Source organism: Berghia stephanieae, chromosome 11, assembly GCF_034508935.2.
Source record: "Berghia stephanieae isolate SIO BIC M18660-M18661 chromosome 11, UCSD_Bste_1.3, whole genome shotgun sequence".
NCBI classification, from domain to species: Eukaryota; Metazoa; Mollusca; class Gastropoda; order Nudibranchia; family Aeolidiidae; genus Berghia; species Berghia stephanieae.
The window spans coordinates 37020608-37040450 of NC_088370.1; the positions used below are offsets into that span (position 1 = coordinate 37020608).

A 19843-nucleotide genomic window follows, 5' to 3' on the forward strand; every position below is an offset into this window, starting at 1 on the left:
TGAAACGTCCATTTTATCTGTTTCGTATATTAAATTGAAGCTTACATTCAATTTCACATTATTATTTCTTTATTCGAGAAGCAACATTTACATTTTATCAGTAAATGAGATTTTTTAAAAATTAAAAAATTCCCACCCCCCCAAAAAAAATGATTGAGCTTTATATAGCGCAATTTCCACTAAATGTGCTCAAAGCGCTTTACAAGGGGTCCTTGTTCAACAGCAATATTTAACATGTAGGACGGGACATGACGTCTGTTAGGCGAAATTACAATTTTTCGGACAAAGACAACGCTGTTAACGGCCAGGTACTCATTTTACACCTGAGTACGGTGAGAGAATGTGAGTAAAGAGCCTTTTCCAAGGACTCAACTATGCGCCGAGCGCGAGGTTCGAACCCAGGACCTTCTGATCCGAAAGCGAGTGTCATACCACTAAACCACATAGTCGCACAGATCAATAAATTAACTAAAATTGATTAATTTATGAATTTACTTATTTCGTTTAATTTGTCATCTAAAATTGATTTGTGTTTCCCTTGTGTCCGTGCAGTGTGATGTATGTACAGGACAGCCTTGACTCTGAACCCAGAGTGTTTTTAGATCCCAATAAACTGAGCGAAGACGGCACCACGTCTTTGCGAGGTTCTTCATTCACGGAGAATGGTGCCACGTTTGCCTATGGTCTCAGTGAGAAGGGGTCGGACTGGATTACTATCAAGGTTTGGATTATTTAACACACACACACACACACACACACACACACACACACACACACACATTTTCACCTATGTTATTATGACAATCTAATATAAATATATATATATATATATATATATATATATATATATATATATATATATATATATATATATATATATATATATATATATATTCTGTTTTTATTTGAAAAAGGCCAAAGGCCGAAACGTCATTTGTTTTGTGTTGTTCATTCATGAGTCAGATTTACTCCCTTTATCTTTATCTCCATTTTATTGACTCATTTAGGCACCTCTAGTTATGTGTGGATGTGTCTGTCTGCATCTTTGTGATTTGATGTAGTTTATTCCTTGTTGTGTGACTTGTGCAATGAATGTCATATTTACACAATTCAATCCCAAGTTTATTTGGTCAGTTACCGTTGATCCAGTGAGCTCATCGGTGTGCTGAAATAGATATTGATGTGTCATGATATTAACTTCATACAGATAATTACAGCTCGGCTCATAGTTGAGTCCTTGGAGAAGGCTCTTTACTCACATTCTCTCACTGTGCTGAGGTGTAAAATCAGTATCTGGCTGTTAACGGCGTTGTCTCTGTCCGAAAAAATTGTAATATCGCCTAACAGGTGTCATGTCCCATCCTACATGTAAAATGTTACTGTTGGCCAGGGACCCTTTGTAAAGCGCTTTGAGCCTGTTTAGTGGATATTGCACTATATAAAAGCTCAATTAAATTAAAAATTTTGAAAAAACAAAGTATATAACAAGCAGGATTCACAATCTTTAAAATGAAATACAAAGTAACATCAAAACTGTTTTTGTGTTACAAAATGAAAATATGAAAAAACTCCTCCTATCTTGTGTATTGAATTCCTTACTGAAAACTCAGTTGGGCACAAGACCAAAGGGCTAGAGCTGAGGTGGTCACTGGTTTGGATAAGGAAGTTAGTAAGTAGTAAGAAAACACAGTTGGAATCCATACGTAAAAGTTCAAGAATACTGTACTGTAATATTTGTATACTTCCTGTTTATTTTTGTGGTTGAATAAAATATTATGAATGCTCATTTGTACATGCCAAAAAAACAAAAAAAAAAAAAAACAAGCAAAAAAAGCTATACACACTAATTCACATAAAAATTTAAATATCAAATCATCGCTGCCCTTTTCACCGAAAAGATGGCAAGATTGATAAGCTTCATTTCAATATTAATTTAATTTCGATTAAGAGAAGCATTGTTGAGATGTTTGAGGGATTTTATGATAAATGGATTGGATTCCACTTGTATGGTTGGGAAATCGATAAGAAATTGAAATGCATGAGCGCTAGAATTCTAGTCATTTCCATTGAACCTGATTAGTACTATGGGGGTCCCAGTAGCTCAGTTGGTAGAGCACTCGCTTCACACACAAAGGGACTGTGATCCATCCCGGGTGCAGTCGAGATTTCTTTCTGACCCCCCTGTCCACCCAGCTTTGATTGGGTGGCTGGGTCTCTTAGATCTGGCGGAAAGTACTTTGTGGTAGACTAGCATCTTATCCAACGGGTAGCAAGCAATTGTTATTGTCTGTTTCACGCTATAGAAACTGGGATAAAACTCTGGCTCCATGGGCCTAATGGCTGGGAAGGACTACTATTTACTATCAGTACAATACTGTCAAACTCTCCCTTATGTAACTAACCACTTTCAACTCTTTTTTTTTCTCCAGTTTAAAAGTGCCCCATCTGGTGATGACCTCCCTGATGTTTTGGAAAGAATCAAATTCTCGTCCATGGCTTGGATGCACGACCACACGGGATTCTTCTATAATGTAAGGCTCTATCTATTAATGTGGAATGGAATTTATATAAAATTCAGTGATCAGAGAATTCCAGTTCCTCAATTATTTTGCAGTTGAAAATGAATCAAACTAGGACATGTTTTTGTGCGACCTTGTCGTTTTGTGGTATGACTCTTGTCAGCTTACCTGTCTGTAGGTCCCAGGTTCAAAGTCTGCTAGGAGAAGAAGCACAAGCGTCAAGTAGATTTGAGAAAGGGCTCTTTGTTCAAACAGTTGACAGATTGTAAATAATGTGACCACAAGAACTATGTGTTTTTCGGTTAAATTTATTGTAAATGTTGCTGCTCGAAGCTTGAAGAAATAAATAACAATATGAAATTGAATGTAAGCTTCAATTTAATTACCAAAAGAGATGAAATGGACATTTCGGGTTTCCCCTTTATCAACAAACAGGATGAATAAAACACTACAGAGGAATGAGATAATGTGGTAGTGGCGTTGTTAACAACACTGTTAACAGCCAGGTACTCATTTTACACCTCAGTTCGGTGAGAGAATGTGAAGCGAGTGTCATACCACAAGACCACATAGCCGCACAGGTCTTATGCACTTCCTGGTGTTAAGAGATTAAAGTATTACGTTTAGTAAGGATAAATTCAGTTTTCATCAATATAATAGAGTCTTTAGATGATGATTTTCTTTTATGCTCTGTTCTGTAATCTACAGTGGAACATCCGATTCTCTGCATGAGAAGCACTTATTGTGTAAGCTCTCTGGTTAAGAGTCTTTGTTCTGCAGTATTAACTCTCTCGAGTTTGTTCGATTTTCAATGAGGGTGGACTCGAGAGAGTTAAGTAAATGAACAATTATAGGATTTTGATAAAGCTAAATCTTACTGTTAAAGAGTAATCGTTATGGTACGATTCCTGATTGCTTTTTTTCCCTTTCTCTCTGTCAGCGCTATCCAGAACATGACGGCAAGTCAGATGGAACAGATACAACGACCAATATCCACCAGAAATTGTATTTCCATCAACTGGGTACTGACCAGTCTGAAGACGTATTGGTGTGGGAATGTCCAGACCATCCTAAATGGATGGGGTAAGCTTTATTGATGTTGATTAAAACATGACTTGTCATCTATCTCATTAATTAAAATTAAATTAAATTCCCTTTATTCATCCCACAAGGAAAATTTGTCTCTAGGGTCTATTCCAAGGGAGACTAGAATAACCCAGGCATCAGCCACAATGCAGTGCCGTAAATTGAGCTAGAGTAAGGTGACATGCTCAAGGCCACACACCGCAGCGGCGGGTGATCGAACTCGGTACCTCTCGGGTACGAAGCAAAGACCGTACCGCTGCTAATATGTAATCAACCCAGCAAGGCTTGTTTGGAGAAATTTTACATTTTAAAATTTTCACTGTTTTTTTATTTTTTTTATTTACTTCTTTCTTTCATCTATTGAAACAAATGAAAGCCTTTTTAAAATTTTATTTTTTTATGTTTTATTTTAAACAAATAGGGGTGCTGAGATCAGTGACTGTGGACGCTACTTGCTACTGACCCCAAGAGAAGGATGTGATCCAGTCAATAGACTCTTCTTTGTGGATTTGGAGTCCCTGAAAGACGGCATCAATGGTAAGAGGATTATCTGGCTGGACGGTTTGAAAGGATTTTAGAAGTTGATGATGCTGCTGGTGCTGGTGATAACGATCATGATGATGGTGATGATGATGATTTTCAAATAAAACCAAATTATATCACGGTGCTTATCCTAAAAAATTAGACGCTCAACATTTAAACATTTTCAAAATGGTAAATAAAATATAAAACTAGATGGTTCCAAAGGCATCTGTTTATATTTTCCATTCCTCTCTTCTTGACACATCCTTTTCTTGTTTGTTTGTGGTATGCATCTTTTCCTATATCCCCCAGGGCCCCAACTACTTTTATCGACAATCAGATTTCTGGGCGGGGTTCCAGACCTCTCATAGTGGGCAGGAAGGTACTCACTGTGTCTTCTATCCCCCTGTATCTGTTTTCCAACATGCTTTTTGTCTTTGTCTTGGAATAAGGTGTCTTAGTTTTGCCCTGGTCCTGGTTAGAAACCTTGGCTGGGAGGGAAACAGTCAAATGTATAGTTATAAATTTGATATTTTTTCCCCTTGTAATTGTAAATCATCTCTCTGTTATGCGCTGTATTATATTTTATTTATATATTATATATGATTTGTAAAAATTTGAGTGTATTCCTCTTGGTGGGGATTTGTGCTTGCGTCAGAATGAGACATTTAGGTGATCTCAAACTAAGTACATTGATGGTGTGCTCTTGGGTGATTTAATGTAATTCTAGAATTTCACTATCCCATTCTCTTCCTTTTTACCGGCGCTGATATGACCTTAATGTGTTGCAAGCGCTGTAAAACACTTAAAAACAAAACAAAACCAAAATCAGATTCTCAAGATCTGTTTAAGATCTTTTTAAAATGGTGTCTTTCATGCTGTGAAGGATAAATATGAAAACCACAAGGGAAAAAGAAAAACAATTCCAAACATCAACCTCCTTCCACTTCCAGATTTTTCCTTTGTATTTTCATATCTACTCTATCCTTCTAAATATCACACACCATTTGTGGCTTGGTCCTAGCTATTTTTTTTTCATTATAAGTTTTCAAGTTTTTTGTTTTGAAAACGAATATCCCCATGATTGCTTTTCACACAATTCGATAAACAGAATAAGGGCTAACCCACACCGGAGACTGACTCTGGCGACCAGGCACTCCCGTCCTCTGCGTCGGGCACGGACAAAATACTAAGAATAAAGAGAAGAGCCACTAGACCTACCCATACCATGTTCGAAAAAAAAAAAAAAATGGCAGAGGACGTCAGGTGCTTTGTATGGGTGGCTCTAGCGACTCTTCTCTTTATTCTGAGTAATTTGTCTGTGCCTGACGTTTTTATCCGGAAGACGGCAGAGGGTGGCAGTGCTAGGTCGTTGGAGTCCGTCTTTGGTGTGGGTTAGCCCTAAGATGGTGTAGTCATAGATGATATCAGTTCCTCACATATTTTATCATACCATCCTCTTCCCCCCCCCCCCCCCCAGGTATTCTACAGTATGTCACTATTGTTGACAACTTTGATGCCGAGTACGAGGTATGCATTGGTTTCTTGTTCATTTTCATAATACATCATCTCTCATTAATGAATGATATTCTTACACATTTCTTATTTAAACACAAATCATAGAAAACAATTTGTAATAGCATCGCATTATGTGCATCCTGAATTGTAGGTGGGTGTCCTCCTCTACCACCCTTTGTGGGATGGTAAAATCACTTCTTGATTGTTCTTCTGAGCCTCAAAACGTCTAAACTTTTTGTATTTCCATAATTTGTGATCTATGACCTATGACTTTACTTTGTGACCTATGACCTATGACCATTTGGTTGATGCCTTTTACTCCCAATCAAATCTTTTTCTGGCAGGAAGACAGGTCAGTATTCTCCTGTTGAATATGATCAGTTTTCTTTGTCATTTTTTTCTTCTCATTCTTTTGAAAGAATTTCTGATTTGCGGGATAAGAATTCTTCTGGGTTGGATACTGCAAGAGCAGCATCTTTTGAGCTAGAGTGAGCTGACTAGCACACATTGCAGCACTCTCTTGTAAATAATCTTTTAATATAATTAGGTAATCTGCCCAACCATTCATCCATCAGTCATTCAAATCATTCATTCTTTCATCTCTGCCGTCTTAAGGAAAAAGACTGTATGTTTACTTGTATTAAGAGGCCACATAAGGTCTTTTTCCTTAAGACGACAGATCTGCCCAAGCATTCATTCACCTGTCATTCAAATCATTCATTCTTTCATCTACCCAACCACCATTCTATCATTAATCCATTCCTTCATATAAACAGATTTAAAAACAACTTTTATCTCTTTATTTGTGAAAAGAAAGAAAAAGAAATTCACTGCCCTTAATGGCAGTTTTATGATTTCATGATTAATATGTTTTTTGTATTTTTTTGTTGTTATTAATGATATCATTTTATTTTTTTGTTCCATTTACCATTTTTTTTCTCACTTTCATGTATGTTGTCATCAAATTGTATGAATTATTGATGAAAGCTTAAGATTAAATAAACTTTGAAACTTTGAAAGTTTAAAATGTCCATTTCCCCTACAATCCATATTCCACAGTACGTCACCAACGAAGGGAGTATTTTCACATTCAAGACCAACCTGAACGCTCCTCGTTACAAGCTCATCAACATTGACTTCAACAAACCACAACAGGTTAGCACACATGCCACATTTATCAATGCCATTTGACTCCAATCCAAAACGGTATTTCTGGATTTGGGCAAAATTGTGACTTTTTTTATTATCATCCAGGCTTTCATATTAGAATATACTTACACATTTGTGACCCCTCGTCTCAAAACAGTATTATGTCAGGATGGACCAGATGCTAAAAAGTCAACTTATAGTTACTGGTCAAAAATAAACGTTGGTATTTAGCACAGTAAAATATGATATTCTTTCTCCTCTATAAAGCATATAAACTCAACTTAAGTCTGATATTTCTGGCTACAAATTCCATTTTCAGCATCTTAATCATCCCGACTTAATACTGTTTTGAGATGAGGGTTCACATTTACTTAGTGTGATGTTTTTATGGGTGGGGTTCCTGACCTCCCATAATGGACAAGGAGACACTTACTGTGTCTTCTATCCCCCTATGTTTGTTTTCCGACATGCTTTATGTCTTTGTCTTGGAATGGGATTGCTTTGCTTTGTCCTGGCCCTGGCCTAATACCCTAGCCCTAGCTGGGAGGAAATCAGTCAAGTGTATAGTTGGAGTTTTGGGAAATGATATTTTTTGTCTTTTCATTCATGTTTCTTTTATGCACTGTATTATTTTTTGTTCTACATATTATATATGATTTGTAAATATATGAATAAAGTAAGCAATCTGTAGCTGAAATTTCTAGCTTTCTTTTGATGTATAGTTTAACGAATTATTCCTAAAACTGAGGAAATTTTTACGGAAATTCTGGATGGGGTTCCTTACCTCCCATAGTGGGCAGGGAGGTGCTTACTTCTACCCCCCTATATCTGTTTTCCAACGTGCTTTCTGTCTTTGTCTTGGAATGAGATTTCTTGGTTTTGTCCAGGCCCTGGTCGGAAACCCTGCCTGGGAGGGAAACAGTCAAATGTTTAGTTAGAGTTTTGGGAGATGAAATTTTTTTTCCTTGTAAATCATCTCTCTGTTATGCACTGCATTATGTTTCTTTATATTATGTATGATTTGTAAAACATTTGAGTGTATTCCTCTTAGCGGGGACATGTGCTTGTGTCTGGATGAGACTTTTAGTGATCTCAAACTAAGTACTTTGATAGTGTGCTTTTGGAATCTACACCTGTTTCCTATTTGAACCAATTCCCCTTTGTCTTCCCTTTTCTTGGATGCTTTATTGTAATTCTAGAACTTTTTACTATCCCATTTTCTTCCTGATATGACCTTAATGTGTTGCAAGCGCCGTAAAACCCTTAAAAACAAAACAAAAACAATTTACGGAAATTGCAAAACTTTCCAGTCCACCCTCGTACTTGTATGTTTATATTATTATTTACTCATATGAAATAAAAATCTAATCTTTTCCTTCAGGAAAACTGGGTGACGTTGGTAGATGAAGACCCCAAAGCAGTTCTAGATTGGGCGACCTGTGTCAACGGTGACAGACTTCTAGTGTCATTTCTTAGAGATGTCAAGGTATTGTCAACATCTAAGGGTTCTAATCTTTAGGAAAATCCTTTAAAAAATTGATTTTTAAGTTCAGGTGGAAAACGGTATTATATTATCTTAGAAATAATATTGAAGTGCAATTTCTCAGAATATACAAAAAGGGCATGAAAATCATGGTTGAAAATGGTAAAGGTAGTAAGAAATTTGGGTATCAACACAGATGATGTATATTTTTTCACCAAAAATGTTGTTTTTTTAAAACCTATAATGACGATACAGAATGATTAAAACCGCCAAATATAGGTCATTAAATTTTATTTGTAAAAGATCCAAACCGCCCCTTAGAGCATTTTTCAAGTTTTCTTGGATGACAATTTTCAAATGAAAGAAGAAAAGACTTAAAATTACTTAATTTGTAACACTAAAATCTGTTGTATTCATTTCATTGAAAACTTTCATGTGTCGCTCATGTTGGCTTTAACCTTTGACTTTTCAACATCCCCCTACAGAGCGAATTGTATGTGTACGACCTTTACTCTGGAGAGCAGCGATACAAGTTTCCATTGGGTGTAGGAAGTATCGTCAGTTTCTCTGGCAAGAAGAAGGGCACAGAGATATTCTACCAATTCATTTCCTTTCTGACCCCTGGCATCATCTACCAGTGTGACATGACGGGATCCGAATATAGTCCTAAGGTAAAAATAAATATTTTAACTCTCTCTTTACCGACAATTCTCAAACTCTTTACTTACTTATTTACTTATCCGAACCAGCAACCACCTGAGCTCTAGCCCTTCGGTCTTGTGCCATGACGTAGAAGTTAGACGTCTTTTGTAGTTGTTCCAGGTGACTATACAAACCCTTTACTTACTTACTTATCCGAACCAGCGACCACCTGAGCTCTAGCCCTTCGGTCGTGTGCCATGACGTAGAAGTTAGACGTCTTTTGTAGTTGTTCCAGGTGACTATACAAACCCTTTACTTACTTACTTATCCGAACCAGCGACCACCTGAGCTATAGCCCTTCGGTCGTGTGCCATGACGTAGAAGTTAGACGTCTTTTGTAGTTGTTCCAGGTGACTATACAAGGTAGATGTCTATGATACTTAATGACTTACCTACTATCCGAACCAGCGACCACCTGAGCTCTAGCCCTTCGGTCTTGTGCCATGACGTAGAAGTTAGACGTCTTTTGTAGTTGTTCCAGGTGACTATACAGTGTAGATGTCTATGATACTTAATGACTTACCTACTATCCGAACCAGCAACCACCTGAGCTCTAGCCCTTTGGTCGTGTGCCATGACGTAGAAGTTAGACGTCTTTTGTAGTTGTTCCAGGTGACTATACAAGGTAGATGTCTATGATACTTAATGACTTACCTACTATCCGAACCAGCAACCACCTGAGCTCTAGCCCTTCGGTCGTGTGCCATGACGTAGAAATTAGACGTCTTTTGTAGTTGTTCCAGGTGACTATACAACCCTTTACTAAAATCTCATACCTACCCAATAAAAAAAATGAATTTTAAAACTCAAAAATTTAAGAGCACAAAGTGCATGATATACGAGTACATAATTTTGTAGATCAAAACAAGCTTTACAAAACAGTATTAAGTTCTTGTAAATATAACAACACCTTTTCTTTAAATATTGTAATGTAAAAAACAAAAACAAATCTGAGTCAGAAAAATGTTGGTTGTATCGTAACGAATGTGAGGATTTTCCTATAGGTGGTAAGGACATGGTTAAGCTTGCCTTTCTAGTTGAAAGTTAACATGCACCCTCATTGAAGGGAGTAAGTATTGTTTTTTGAACTTCAAGAGACATACATTTTCTAGGTTTAATCATTTAATTTAACTATTGGTGCTAAATATTTAGGTAAAACAGCCGGTTATAACGTACCAATACACTAAAATAATTGTAACCTTGAACGTTTATAGCCTGATTGATATGATTTTGTGAGAACTAATAATTAAAATGGCTGTCTAAAAACAAAAACAAAAGAGCTGACTGACGTCAATTTCATTCCTTGTATAAACTCAATTTTCTTTACTGACTTCATTCCAACATAATACCATATTGACGTGATGGGTGACAAGTAATTTTTAAAGAATTGATATTCATCCCGAGAGGAAAACATTATTTAGGGTATACCTAAAAAGAAAAAAAAACAAGAAAAAAAACAAACTGAGATGATCTTGTGGCCAGTGACAGTAGGGTGATACAAAGTGAATAATATGGGCTAAATTTCTTGCTGAAAGCAAACAATAAGATGCCAGTAGCAGGATTCAAACCTTGGACCTTCAAGTGATGATGTAACAACTCTCTCCATATCAAGGCATAGAATAGATATCTGATTGGTAACAGCATTGTCTGAGTTGAAAACAAAACGAGTGCTGTACAAGCTGTATTGTCAAGCATTGTGCACATTTAGTGGAGCATCAGTAACACCCTGCATCGTCACCTGGAACAACTACAAAACACGTCTCTAACTTCTACATCATGGCACAAGACCGAAGGGCTAGAGCTCAGCTGGTCACTGGTTCAGATAAATAAGTAAGTAAGTAAGTAATTAAGTAAGTAAGTAAGTAAGCACATTTAGTGGATATTGTGCTACAAATAAATTCTTGTTCATGATTTTTTATCTTAAAAGTGATATAATAAAGGTATTCTTTTGTGTGTGTTTTTTTCCAACAGATATTTAAGCAGATAAAAGTGAAGGACTTTGATGCTTCTCAGTACGAAACTAAGCAGCTATTTTTCAAGAGCAAAGACGGCACCCAGATTCCCATGTTCATTGTACATAAAAAGGTGAGGACTTTCTGCAATAGGCTTCAACAGTCGTGACATCACTTCCCTCGTAGTGACGCATAGTAACTTAGTAACTGGTTCTAAACTATAGGAACAATGGCAGATGACCTTATGAAATATTTCTCCGATGAGCTTAAAAGTGTATCCAGAGGAGAAAAACATTATAAATCTGATCATGTTTTTGACTTTTATACATTTTGATCACATGACTTGTGAAAAAGTTCTAGCCAGCACGAGGAATAAAAAGTAACGATTTTCCTTTTTAGAATCAAGCTGGTCGTTGCTGGGCAGACGTGACATCAAACTATTCAATCTAATTGGACTGAAAAAAAAAAAAGAAAAGGTGGTTCAGATTTTTAAAACCAAATTTTAGAAGACAATTGGTGAAAGGAAACTTTCTTGTTTTTCAGTCACGAGTGAATTTGTTTCAATATTGATCTACACAAGATATGTTATTAAAGAAGTGCTGATATTCAATGATGGAACAGTCTACCTATTTTCACCATATTCAATCAAGGTCTTTGTTTGTTTCAGTGCTGATGGTTTTCCTCAGATCCACGGAAATCCGCGATTTTGGAGTCCAGAGGAGGAATTTCCTCCTTTTAAAAATTACATTTTCTCGAAACAATGTGCTAGCAATGAGAGAGTTGATGTGTGGTGGAACACACAGGTGCAGTTTCCCACTCTCCAGAAGTTAGCTAGAGTATCAATGATAGTCTATCATCTCAATTGGTCTAAAAGTGGGGTTTAGTGCAGTAAAAATGGGGCTTAAAGGCAATCGTTCAACATTTTCCTCCTTTTTCACTTTTTGTCACCATCAGCACTGTTGTTTGTTTGTTTTTTGTCTTCTGACGCTCTGTCTAACACTAGCAGTAGTTAAATAAGATCAGGTAGAAAATACTTTGTGATAGTCCAGCTCAAGCATAGCCATTTCAAATGACATAAATCGGTACAAACTCCATTTCAGTAGTGTTGTGTTCTTAGACTTAGATCATTAATTAATAAGACGCTTTATTCCAAGAATCAACAGACCAACTTGTTACAGAAAAGAACATTTATTAAACAATATAACATAAGATACATTTGTACAGGATGACGGTTTGATGCAGAAAGACTCTCAACAAGGTAGTTGACCCTAGTTGTGAACGATACTACATCTGATGGACGATACAAGTTACGATACTTGAATACAATAACTTTCATTCACAACAAGTAGCGCATTATGATGCTTACAGTGCTAAGCTATGGATCATCAAGAAAAATTATTTTAAATGAGCATAACGGTTAAAAAAAAAAGAAAATAGAAGAACGCAATATGTGATGAGGAATATTGAAGCCTTATCTCAACAATAATGAAAAACAATGTAAACACTATCATTTAATATTGGTTTTTGGTGTTGTTGTTGAGAAGAAAGATTTTTTTTGTTTTTTTTTTGTAACGAATCGTTTTTAAACAGTACTTTACTGGGCTCGACCTCATGTTTTCAATTCTAGTTTATGCTTTATTTACAAGATTTGAAATGAAATAGTTGCTTTTATTGAGGAAAAAAAGTTTTAAAAAATGATAATAAATTCCCTTTATTCATCCCCAAATGGAAATTTGTCTTTTGGGTCTATTCCAAAGGAAGACTGTATTATATCCCAGGCGTTAGCCGCAAACTGAGCTAAGGCGAGATGAGATATTCAAAGCCACATAGCAAAGCAGGTATAGGGAATGAGATTAGCGGAAGAGTAGCGTCCCTTAGAAACATTGATTATGATATGCATTTGTGTACAGAAATATGAATAATAAATTTTGTATTTGGAGCGCTTGGTTTGTAGTTGGTTTGTTTATAAATAACTTCTCCACCGGTGACGTCCAATCAAGGGACGCTACTCTTCCGCTAATCTCATTCCCTATTAGAACTCAGTACCCTTCTGGTACAAAGCAAAGACCACGTTTGGTTTCTTAAATCTAGAAACTTAAATTCCCTCATTCTGATCATTCTGGGTTTTTTCTTGGGGGGTCCCGATAGCTCAGTGTATAGAGCACTTGCTTCACACGCCAAGGGACCAAGATTGATCCTGGGTGCAGCCGAGATTTTTTTCTGACCCTCCTGTCCACCCAGCAGTGATTGGGTAGCTGGGTCTGTGTTAGATCTGGTAGAAATTACTTTGCGATAGACTCGCAACCTATTGGCCATCAATTGCTATTCTCCTTTTCACGCTACAGAAACCAGGATAATAAATGGTTCCCGACCTCCCATAGTGGGCAGGGAGGTATTTGCGGTGTCTTCTATTCCCCAGTATCTGTTTTCCAATTTGCTTTCTGCCTTTATCTTGGAATGAGATTACTAAGTTTTGTCCTGACCCTGGCCGGAGTCATTGGCTGGGAGGGAAACAGTTGAATGTATAGTTATGGTTGTGGATGATATTTTTTTCCCTTGTAATCATCTCTGTTATTATTTTGTATTTTTAACATATGATTTGTAAACATTTGAGTGTATTCCTCTTAGAGGGATCTTGTGCTGGTATCTTGGTGAGACTTTTAGGTGATCTCAAACTAAGTACACTGATAGTGTGCTCTTGAAATCTACATCTGATCCCTATTTGAACCATTTCCCCTGGCGTTGATATAACCTAAATGTGTTGCAAGCGCCGTAAAACCCTTAAAAACAAAACAAACAACCATTTCCCCTTTGTCTTACTTTTTCCTCTAGTCCTTTTACTTTTTACATCTAGAATGTTTTTACTATCCCATCTTCTTCCTTTTTACTGGCGCTGATATGACCTAAATGTGTTGCAAGCACCGTAAAACCCTTACAAACAAAACAAACAAACAAACAAACCAGGATAAACTCTGGCTTTATAGGCCTGATGGCTCTGAAGGACTAAAAATTGAAAGAAAAAAAAAAAGGTTCTTTCTGACAGAATACCAGATCAATGTGATGAGTCACATTTTTAAAGTATAGTGGTGTCGAACCTCAGACCTTTTACTTATCCGAACCAGCAGAGCTCTAGCCTTTCGATCTTGTGCTTTGACGTAGAAGTTAGAGACGTCTTTTGCAGTTGTTCCATTGTGCGGCTATGTGGTCTAATGGTATGACACTCGCTTTCCGATCGGAAGGTCCTGGGTTTGAGCCTCGCTCGCGCATAGTTGAGTCCTTGGAAAAGGCTCTTTACTCACATTCTCTCACCGTCCTCAGGTGTAAAATGAGTACCTGGTCGTTAACAGCGTTGTCTCTGTCGGAAAAAAAAATGTAATGTCGCCTAACTGGCGTCATGTCTCGTTCTACATGTTACTTGTTGCTGTTGGTCAGGGACCCACTGTAAAGCGCTTTGAGCACGTTTAGTGGATATTGCGCTCTATAAAAGCTCCCGTTTTTATTATTTTTTTTTTTTGTTTTACACTGATGCTTGGATTGGATTAGAGGAATGTGTCTCTGAGGTCTTCAAGAGATGGACACTTGTGTGTTACTGTGTGTCATTGGGGTGCTGACCTAAGGACAGGAAGGGGATGTGCCTTTAATATTTTAACCCTCTCCTTACCACCTACAGCAAAAATAGTCACATTTGTTATGACACAATATACATTTTGTCTTATTCAGATTTATTTTGTACATCATTCGCTCTTTGTTTGATTAATAATAAGAACATAACATTGTTTTTAGAGAGCTTTCTTGAGTTTAAAGAATCAATTTTTCTGCTGGGTAAGCCTGCCATTTTGGGAAAATACTGAAAAATTATCGGTAAGGAGAAGGTTAAAGCTCTAATATAGGGAATGAGATTAGCGGAAGAGTAGCGTCCCTTGATTGGACGTCGCGTTACAGAGAGAACGTCAATTTGGTTTTGAAGTGTCTCAAGCCGCTTTCTCCGGAAGGGAGGACAAGAGACGCATGCGCACAACCAACATGACGTTCTCTCTCTAATAACTTTTCCGCCGGCGACGTCACAGACTATGGGTGACGTCCAATCAAGGGACGCTACTCTTCCGCTAATCTCATTCCTTATTCTGTCTAATAACTATTTATTGAACTTGATGATTGTTCCCTGTAGGATATCAAGCTAGACGGTAACAACCCCACCCTCCTGTACGGCTACGGTGGGTTTAGTATCCCCATGACTCCAGGCTTCTCCCCGTCCAGAATTGTCTTCTTCCAAAACTTTAATGGAGTCTATGCGATTGCTAATATCAGGGGTGGAGGGTAAGTAAGTCTGTCTTTAGATCAGATTAAGGAATTGAAGGAGCAGGCACTGGTGTAAGATAAACATCTGAACAAGTGTATATGAAAGGTGCCAGACAAAGCAAGAAAAAAACCATTCCAAAAAATGAGTCTACCTCGAGTGGGGATCGAACCTCAGACCATCTGATTACCGGTAAAAAAAAGACCATCCCAAAAAATGGGTCTACCTCGAGTGGGGTTTGAACCTCAGACCTTTTGATTACTGGCAACGGTAATTAGAAGGTCTGAGGTTCGATCCCTAGTAGAGTTAGACTGATTTTTTGGAATGGTATTTTTCTTCTACTTTTCTTTCTTGCTTTCTCTGGCACCTTTCATACACACTTGTTCAAATCTTTATCTGTCTTTGTATGTCACTATATATCATTATTATTATTAATATCATTATTATCAATGTCATTGTTATCATCAACATCAGTATTGTTATTATTATTATTATTATTACTATTATTATTATTATTATTATTATTATTATTATTATTATTATTATTATTATTATTATTATTATTATTATTATTATTATTATTATTATTATTATAACTATTATTATTATTACTATTATTATTATTATTACTATTATTATTATTATTATTATTATTATTATTATTATTATTATTATTATTATTATTATTATTATTATTATTATTATTATTATTATTATTATTATTATTGCTGTCATTATCATCAATATCATCATCATCATCATTATTATCATCATCATCATCATCATCATCATCATCATCATCATCATTATTATTATTATTATTATTATTATTATTATTATTATTATTATTATTATTATTATTATTATTATTATTATTATTATTATTATTATTATTATTATCATTATTGTTGTCATTATCATCAATATCATCATCATTATCATCATCATCATCATCATCATCATCATCATCATCATCCTCATCATCAGCGTCATCATCATCATCATCATCATCATCATCATCATCATCATCATCATCATCATTGTTATTATCATCATTATTATTATTATCATTATTATTATAATTATTATTATTATTATTATTATTATTATTATTATTATTATTATATTTATTATTATTATTATTATTATTTATTATTATTATTATTATTATTATTATTATTATTATTATTATTATTATTATTATTATTATTATTATTATTATTATTATTATTATTATTATTGTTATTATGTATTTATTATTGTTATTATTATTGTTATTATTATATTATTATTATTATTATTATTATTATTATTATTATTATTATTATTATTATTATTATTATTATTATTATTATTATTATTATTATTATTTATTATTATTATTATTATTATTATTATTATTATTTATTATTATTATTATTACTGTTGTTATTATTGTTTAGAGTGTCTAGCTATCCAGTTTTCTCAGGTCGTTAATATTTTCAACAGAGAATATGGAGAAACCTGGCACAAGGATGGCAGTCTAGGAAATAAACAAAATTGTTTTGACGACTTCCAGGCAGCTGCTGAGTTTCTGATCCACAACAAGTACACCAACTCTAAAAGGCAAGTATGGCACGGTATAAGATAAAGATCTGAACAAGTGTGTATGAAATGGAGCCCGACAAAGTCAATTATAAAAAATGAGTTCTTGTCATGAATTATTAAATCAAACTTTTTTGTACATCTTCGGGAAATACCAAAGCTTAATTTCACTTCGAAATACTTTTTACAGCTAGTCAAGTTGAAAAAGTTTGAAATTTGAGAAAAGTTTCTAGATACCTTTCCCATACAGCTGACCATAACTTCATGAAAAATCACCCGATTTACTTCAAATAAAGATTAAAATGCTCTGGGGAGCAAATTCTTTCAGAAAATGCAAAAGAAAAAAAAAAAGAAAAAAGAAAAATGCAAATCCAAAATTTTCACTTTCCAACTGATTATGTCATGCACACATATCACGAAGTCCAAATCAATTGATTGAATTTGTTGTTTTTTTTTTTGTTTTTTCAGAATTGTCATCAACGGTGGTTCGAATGGAGGTTTGCTAGTCGGGGCCTCCCTGAACCAACGGCCAGATTTGTTTGCTGCTGGGATTGCACAAGTAGGGTAAGTAGAAACATGGAAGTTTTATTTCTGAAAAGTGAGTGGTGGAGCAGGCACTTGTGTTGATAATAACAAGAAATGAAGTGAGTAGGAAAGTGCCAGAAGACAACAGAGAATGAAAACTTCGCCATGGCGATGGGGGGGGGGGGGGGGGGGGGGGCTTGAACATGTGACCTTACTGGTACGACACCTCCGCCTGGCCGGTGAGATCGTGACTCTACCGTATGAGCTGTCCATCCACGAACCCCTGGTTTCAACTGTAGACAAGATCAAAAACTGGGTGGGGATCCTGACCTCCCATAGTGGTCAGGGAGGTACATGCTGTGTCTTCTATCCCCCTATACCCGTTTTCCAGTTGTTTCCTGTCACTGTCTTGGAATGAAATTACTTAGTTTTGTCCTAATCCTTGCCAGAGTTCCTTGGCTGGGAGGGAAACAGTCAAATGTATATAGTTTTGGGAGATGATATTTTTTTCCTTGTAAATCATCTCTCTGTTATGCATTGTATTATGTTTAGTTTACATATTATATTATATGATTGGTAAACATTTGAGTGTATTCCTCTTAGTTGGGACCTGTGCTTGTGTCTGGATGAGACTTTTAGGTGATCTCAAACTAAGTACTTTGACTGTGTGCTCTTGGAATCTACATCTGCTGTTCCCTAATTGCCCCTTTGTCTTACCTTTTCTTTTGTGCTTTAATTGTAATTCTAGAACTTTTTACTATCCCATTTTCTGCCTTTTTACTGGCGCTAATATGACCTAAATGTGTTGGAATCGCCGTAAAACCCTTAAAACAAAAACAAGATCAAAAAGGAGAGAAAAAGGAACACTTGGATTTGAGCAGAGGTAAAAAACAGAAAGTCAGAGAGATAGCATAGAAAAGCAGTGAACTTGGATGGTATGGACACTTATATTTACATCAGATGGACACTTAACTCAATGCTGTCCACGACCCCCTGGTTTCAACTGTAGACAAGATCAAAAAGGTACACTTGGATTGGAGCAGAGGTGAAAAACAGAAAGTCAGAGAGATAGCATAGAAAAGCAGTCAACTGGGATGGTATGGACACTTATATTTACATCAGATGAACATTAACTCAATGCTGTCCACGACCCCCTGGTTTCAACTGTAGACAAGATCAAAAAGGTACACTTGGATTGGAGCAGAGGTGAAAAACAGAAAGTCAGAGAGATAGCATAGAAAAGCAGTCAACTTGGATGGTATGGACACTTATATTTACATCAGATGAACACTTAACTCAATGCTGTCCACGACCCCCTGGTTTCAACTGTAGACAAGATCAAAAAGGTACACTTGGATTGGAGCAGAGGTGAAAAACAGAAAGTCAGAGAGATAGCATAGAAAAGCAGTCAACTTGGATGGTATGGACACTTATATTTACATCAGATGAACACTTAACTCAATGCTGTCCACGACCCCCGGTTTTCAACTGTAACAAGATCAAAAAGGTACACTTGGATTGGAGCAGAGGTGAAAAACAGAAAGTCAGAGAGATAGCATAGAAAAGCAGTCAACTTGGATGGTATGGACACTTATATTTACATCAGATGAACACTTAACTCAATGCCCATGCTCAACAGGAATTTAAATACAACATAACACCAAAAAAAACAACACAAAACATTTTTTTTTAAATGTCAAGAGATTGCTGGCCTGCGACAATGTATTAAAAAAGGGTTATTGATGTTTTGAAGAGGTGAGATTATACTTACCAGGGTTCAAAGAAATTGACGATGGCTGAAAAGGCCTGAAACATCGATGACTCCAACATTGTGGTAAATATTAAGATAATAATTCGCTCCATTGCTACATGTCAAGCACTATTTGTACCATATTTGTATCCAACACGACTCAATATTTATATATATATATATTGACACACAAAGAAAGATAAAGATAAAAAAGAATAAAAGTCATTAACAAGGTTGTCAATATTCTATATATTTACGGAATTCAGTATGTTATAAACCATCAGTATATTTTACAATCACCTGCTAAACAGAAAAAAGTAAGTACTTAATGTCTTTTTACTGGAGTTCAGTACTCAGAAAGGGGTCGGTCTGTGTGTTTGTCTAAAAGTTAATAAAATTTTTGCATCCTGCAGACTTGCCAAGCATAACGATTTTATCGTAATTTTACGATATTGAGACCGCCATTACGTGATTACGACTTTACCTGCGCTATTACAAATTTTTGTTAATGAAATTTTGATTTGAAAAAGCAAAAAAGAACCCGAAAAAAAACGAAAAATAGTTAATTGGTTGTAAAATTGCGAATCTACGAAGTGATGCTTTTGCCCAGGTGAACAATTATTAATATATATATGTATATCTTTGTATATCACAACTGTATCTTCCCCTAGGGGTTTGCTTTGCTTTGGACGCATATTCACATTGGAACACGGTACGGCAACTTTCTCTTTAGTTTTGGACTAAGTACAATTTTTG

At 35.8% G+C, this 19843-nt stretch overlaps 1 protein-coding gene across 1 annotated transcript in view; it reads left to right on the forward strand.

The window, feature by feature from the left end:
* Positions 1-19843, forward strand: part of LOC144956814 (prolyl endopeptidase-like) — a 39628-nt gene that overhangs the window by 10013 nt on the left and 9772 nt on the right. Inside the window, exons 4-15 of the mRNA XM_078887550.1 lie at positions 553-721; positions 2430-2531; positions 3460-3602; positions 4027-4142; positions 5608-5657; positions 6705-6800; positions 8176-8280; positions 8763-8948; positions 10951-11064; positions 15100-15248; positions 16717-16833; positions 17281-17376. Of these exons, the coding sequence (XP_078743676.1) occupies positions 553-721; positions 2430-2531; positions 3460-3602; positions 4027-4142; positions 5608-5657; positions 6705-6800; positions 8176-8280; positions 8763-8948; positions 10951-11064; positions 15100-15248; positions 16717-16833; positions 17281-17376 (1443 nt within the window). The remainder of the gene's footprint in view (positions 1-552; positions 722-2429; positions 2532-3459; positions 3603-4026; positions 4143-5607; positions 5658-6704; positions 6801-8175; positions 8281-8762; positions 8949-10950; positions 11065-15099; positions 15249-16716; positions 16834-17280; positions 17377-19843) is intronic.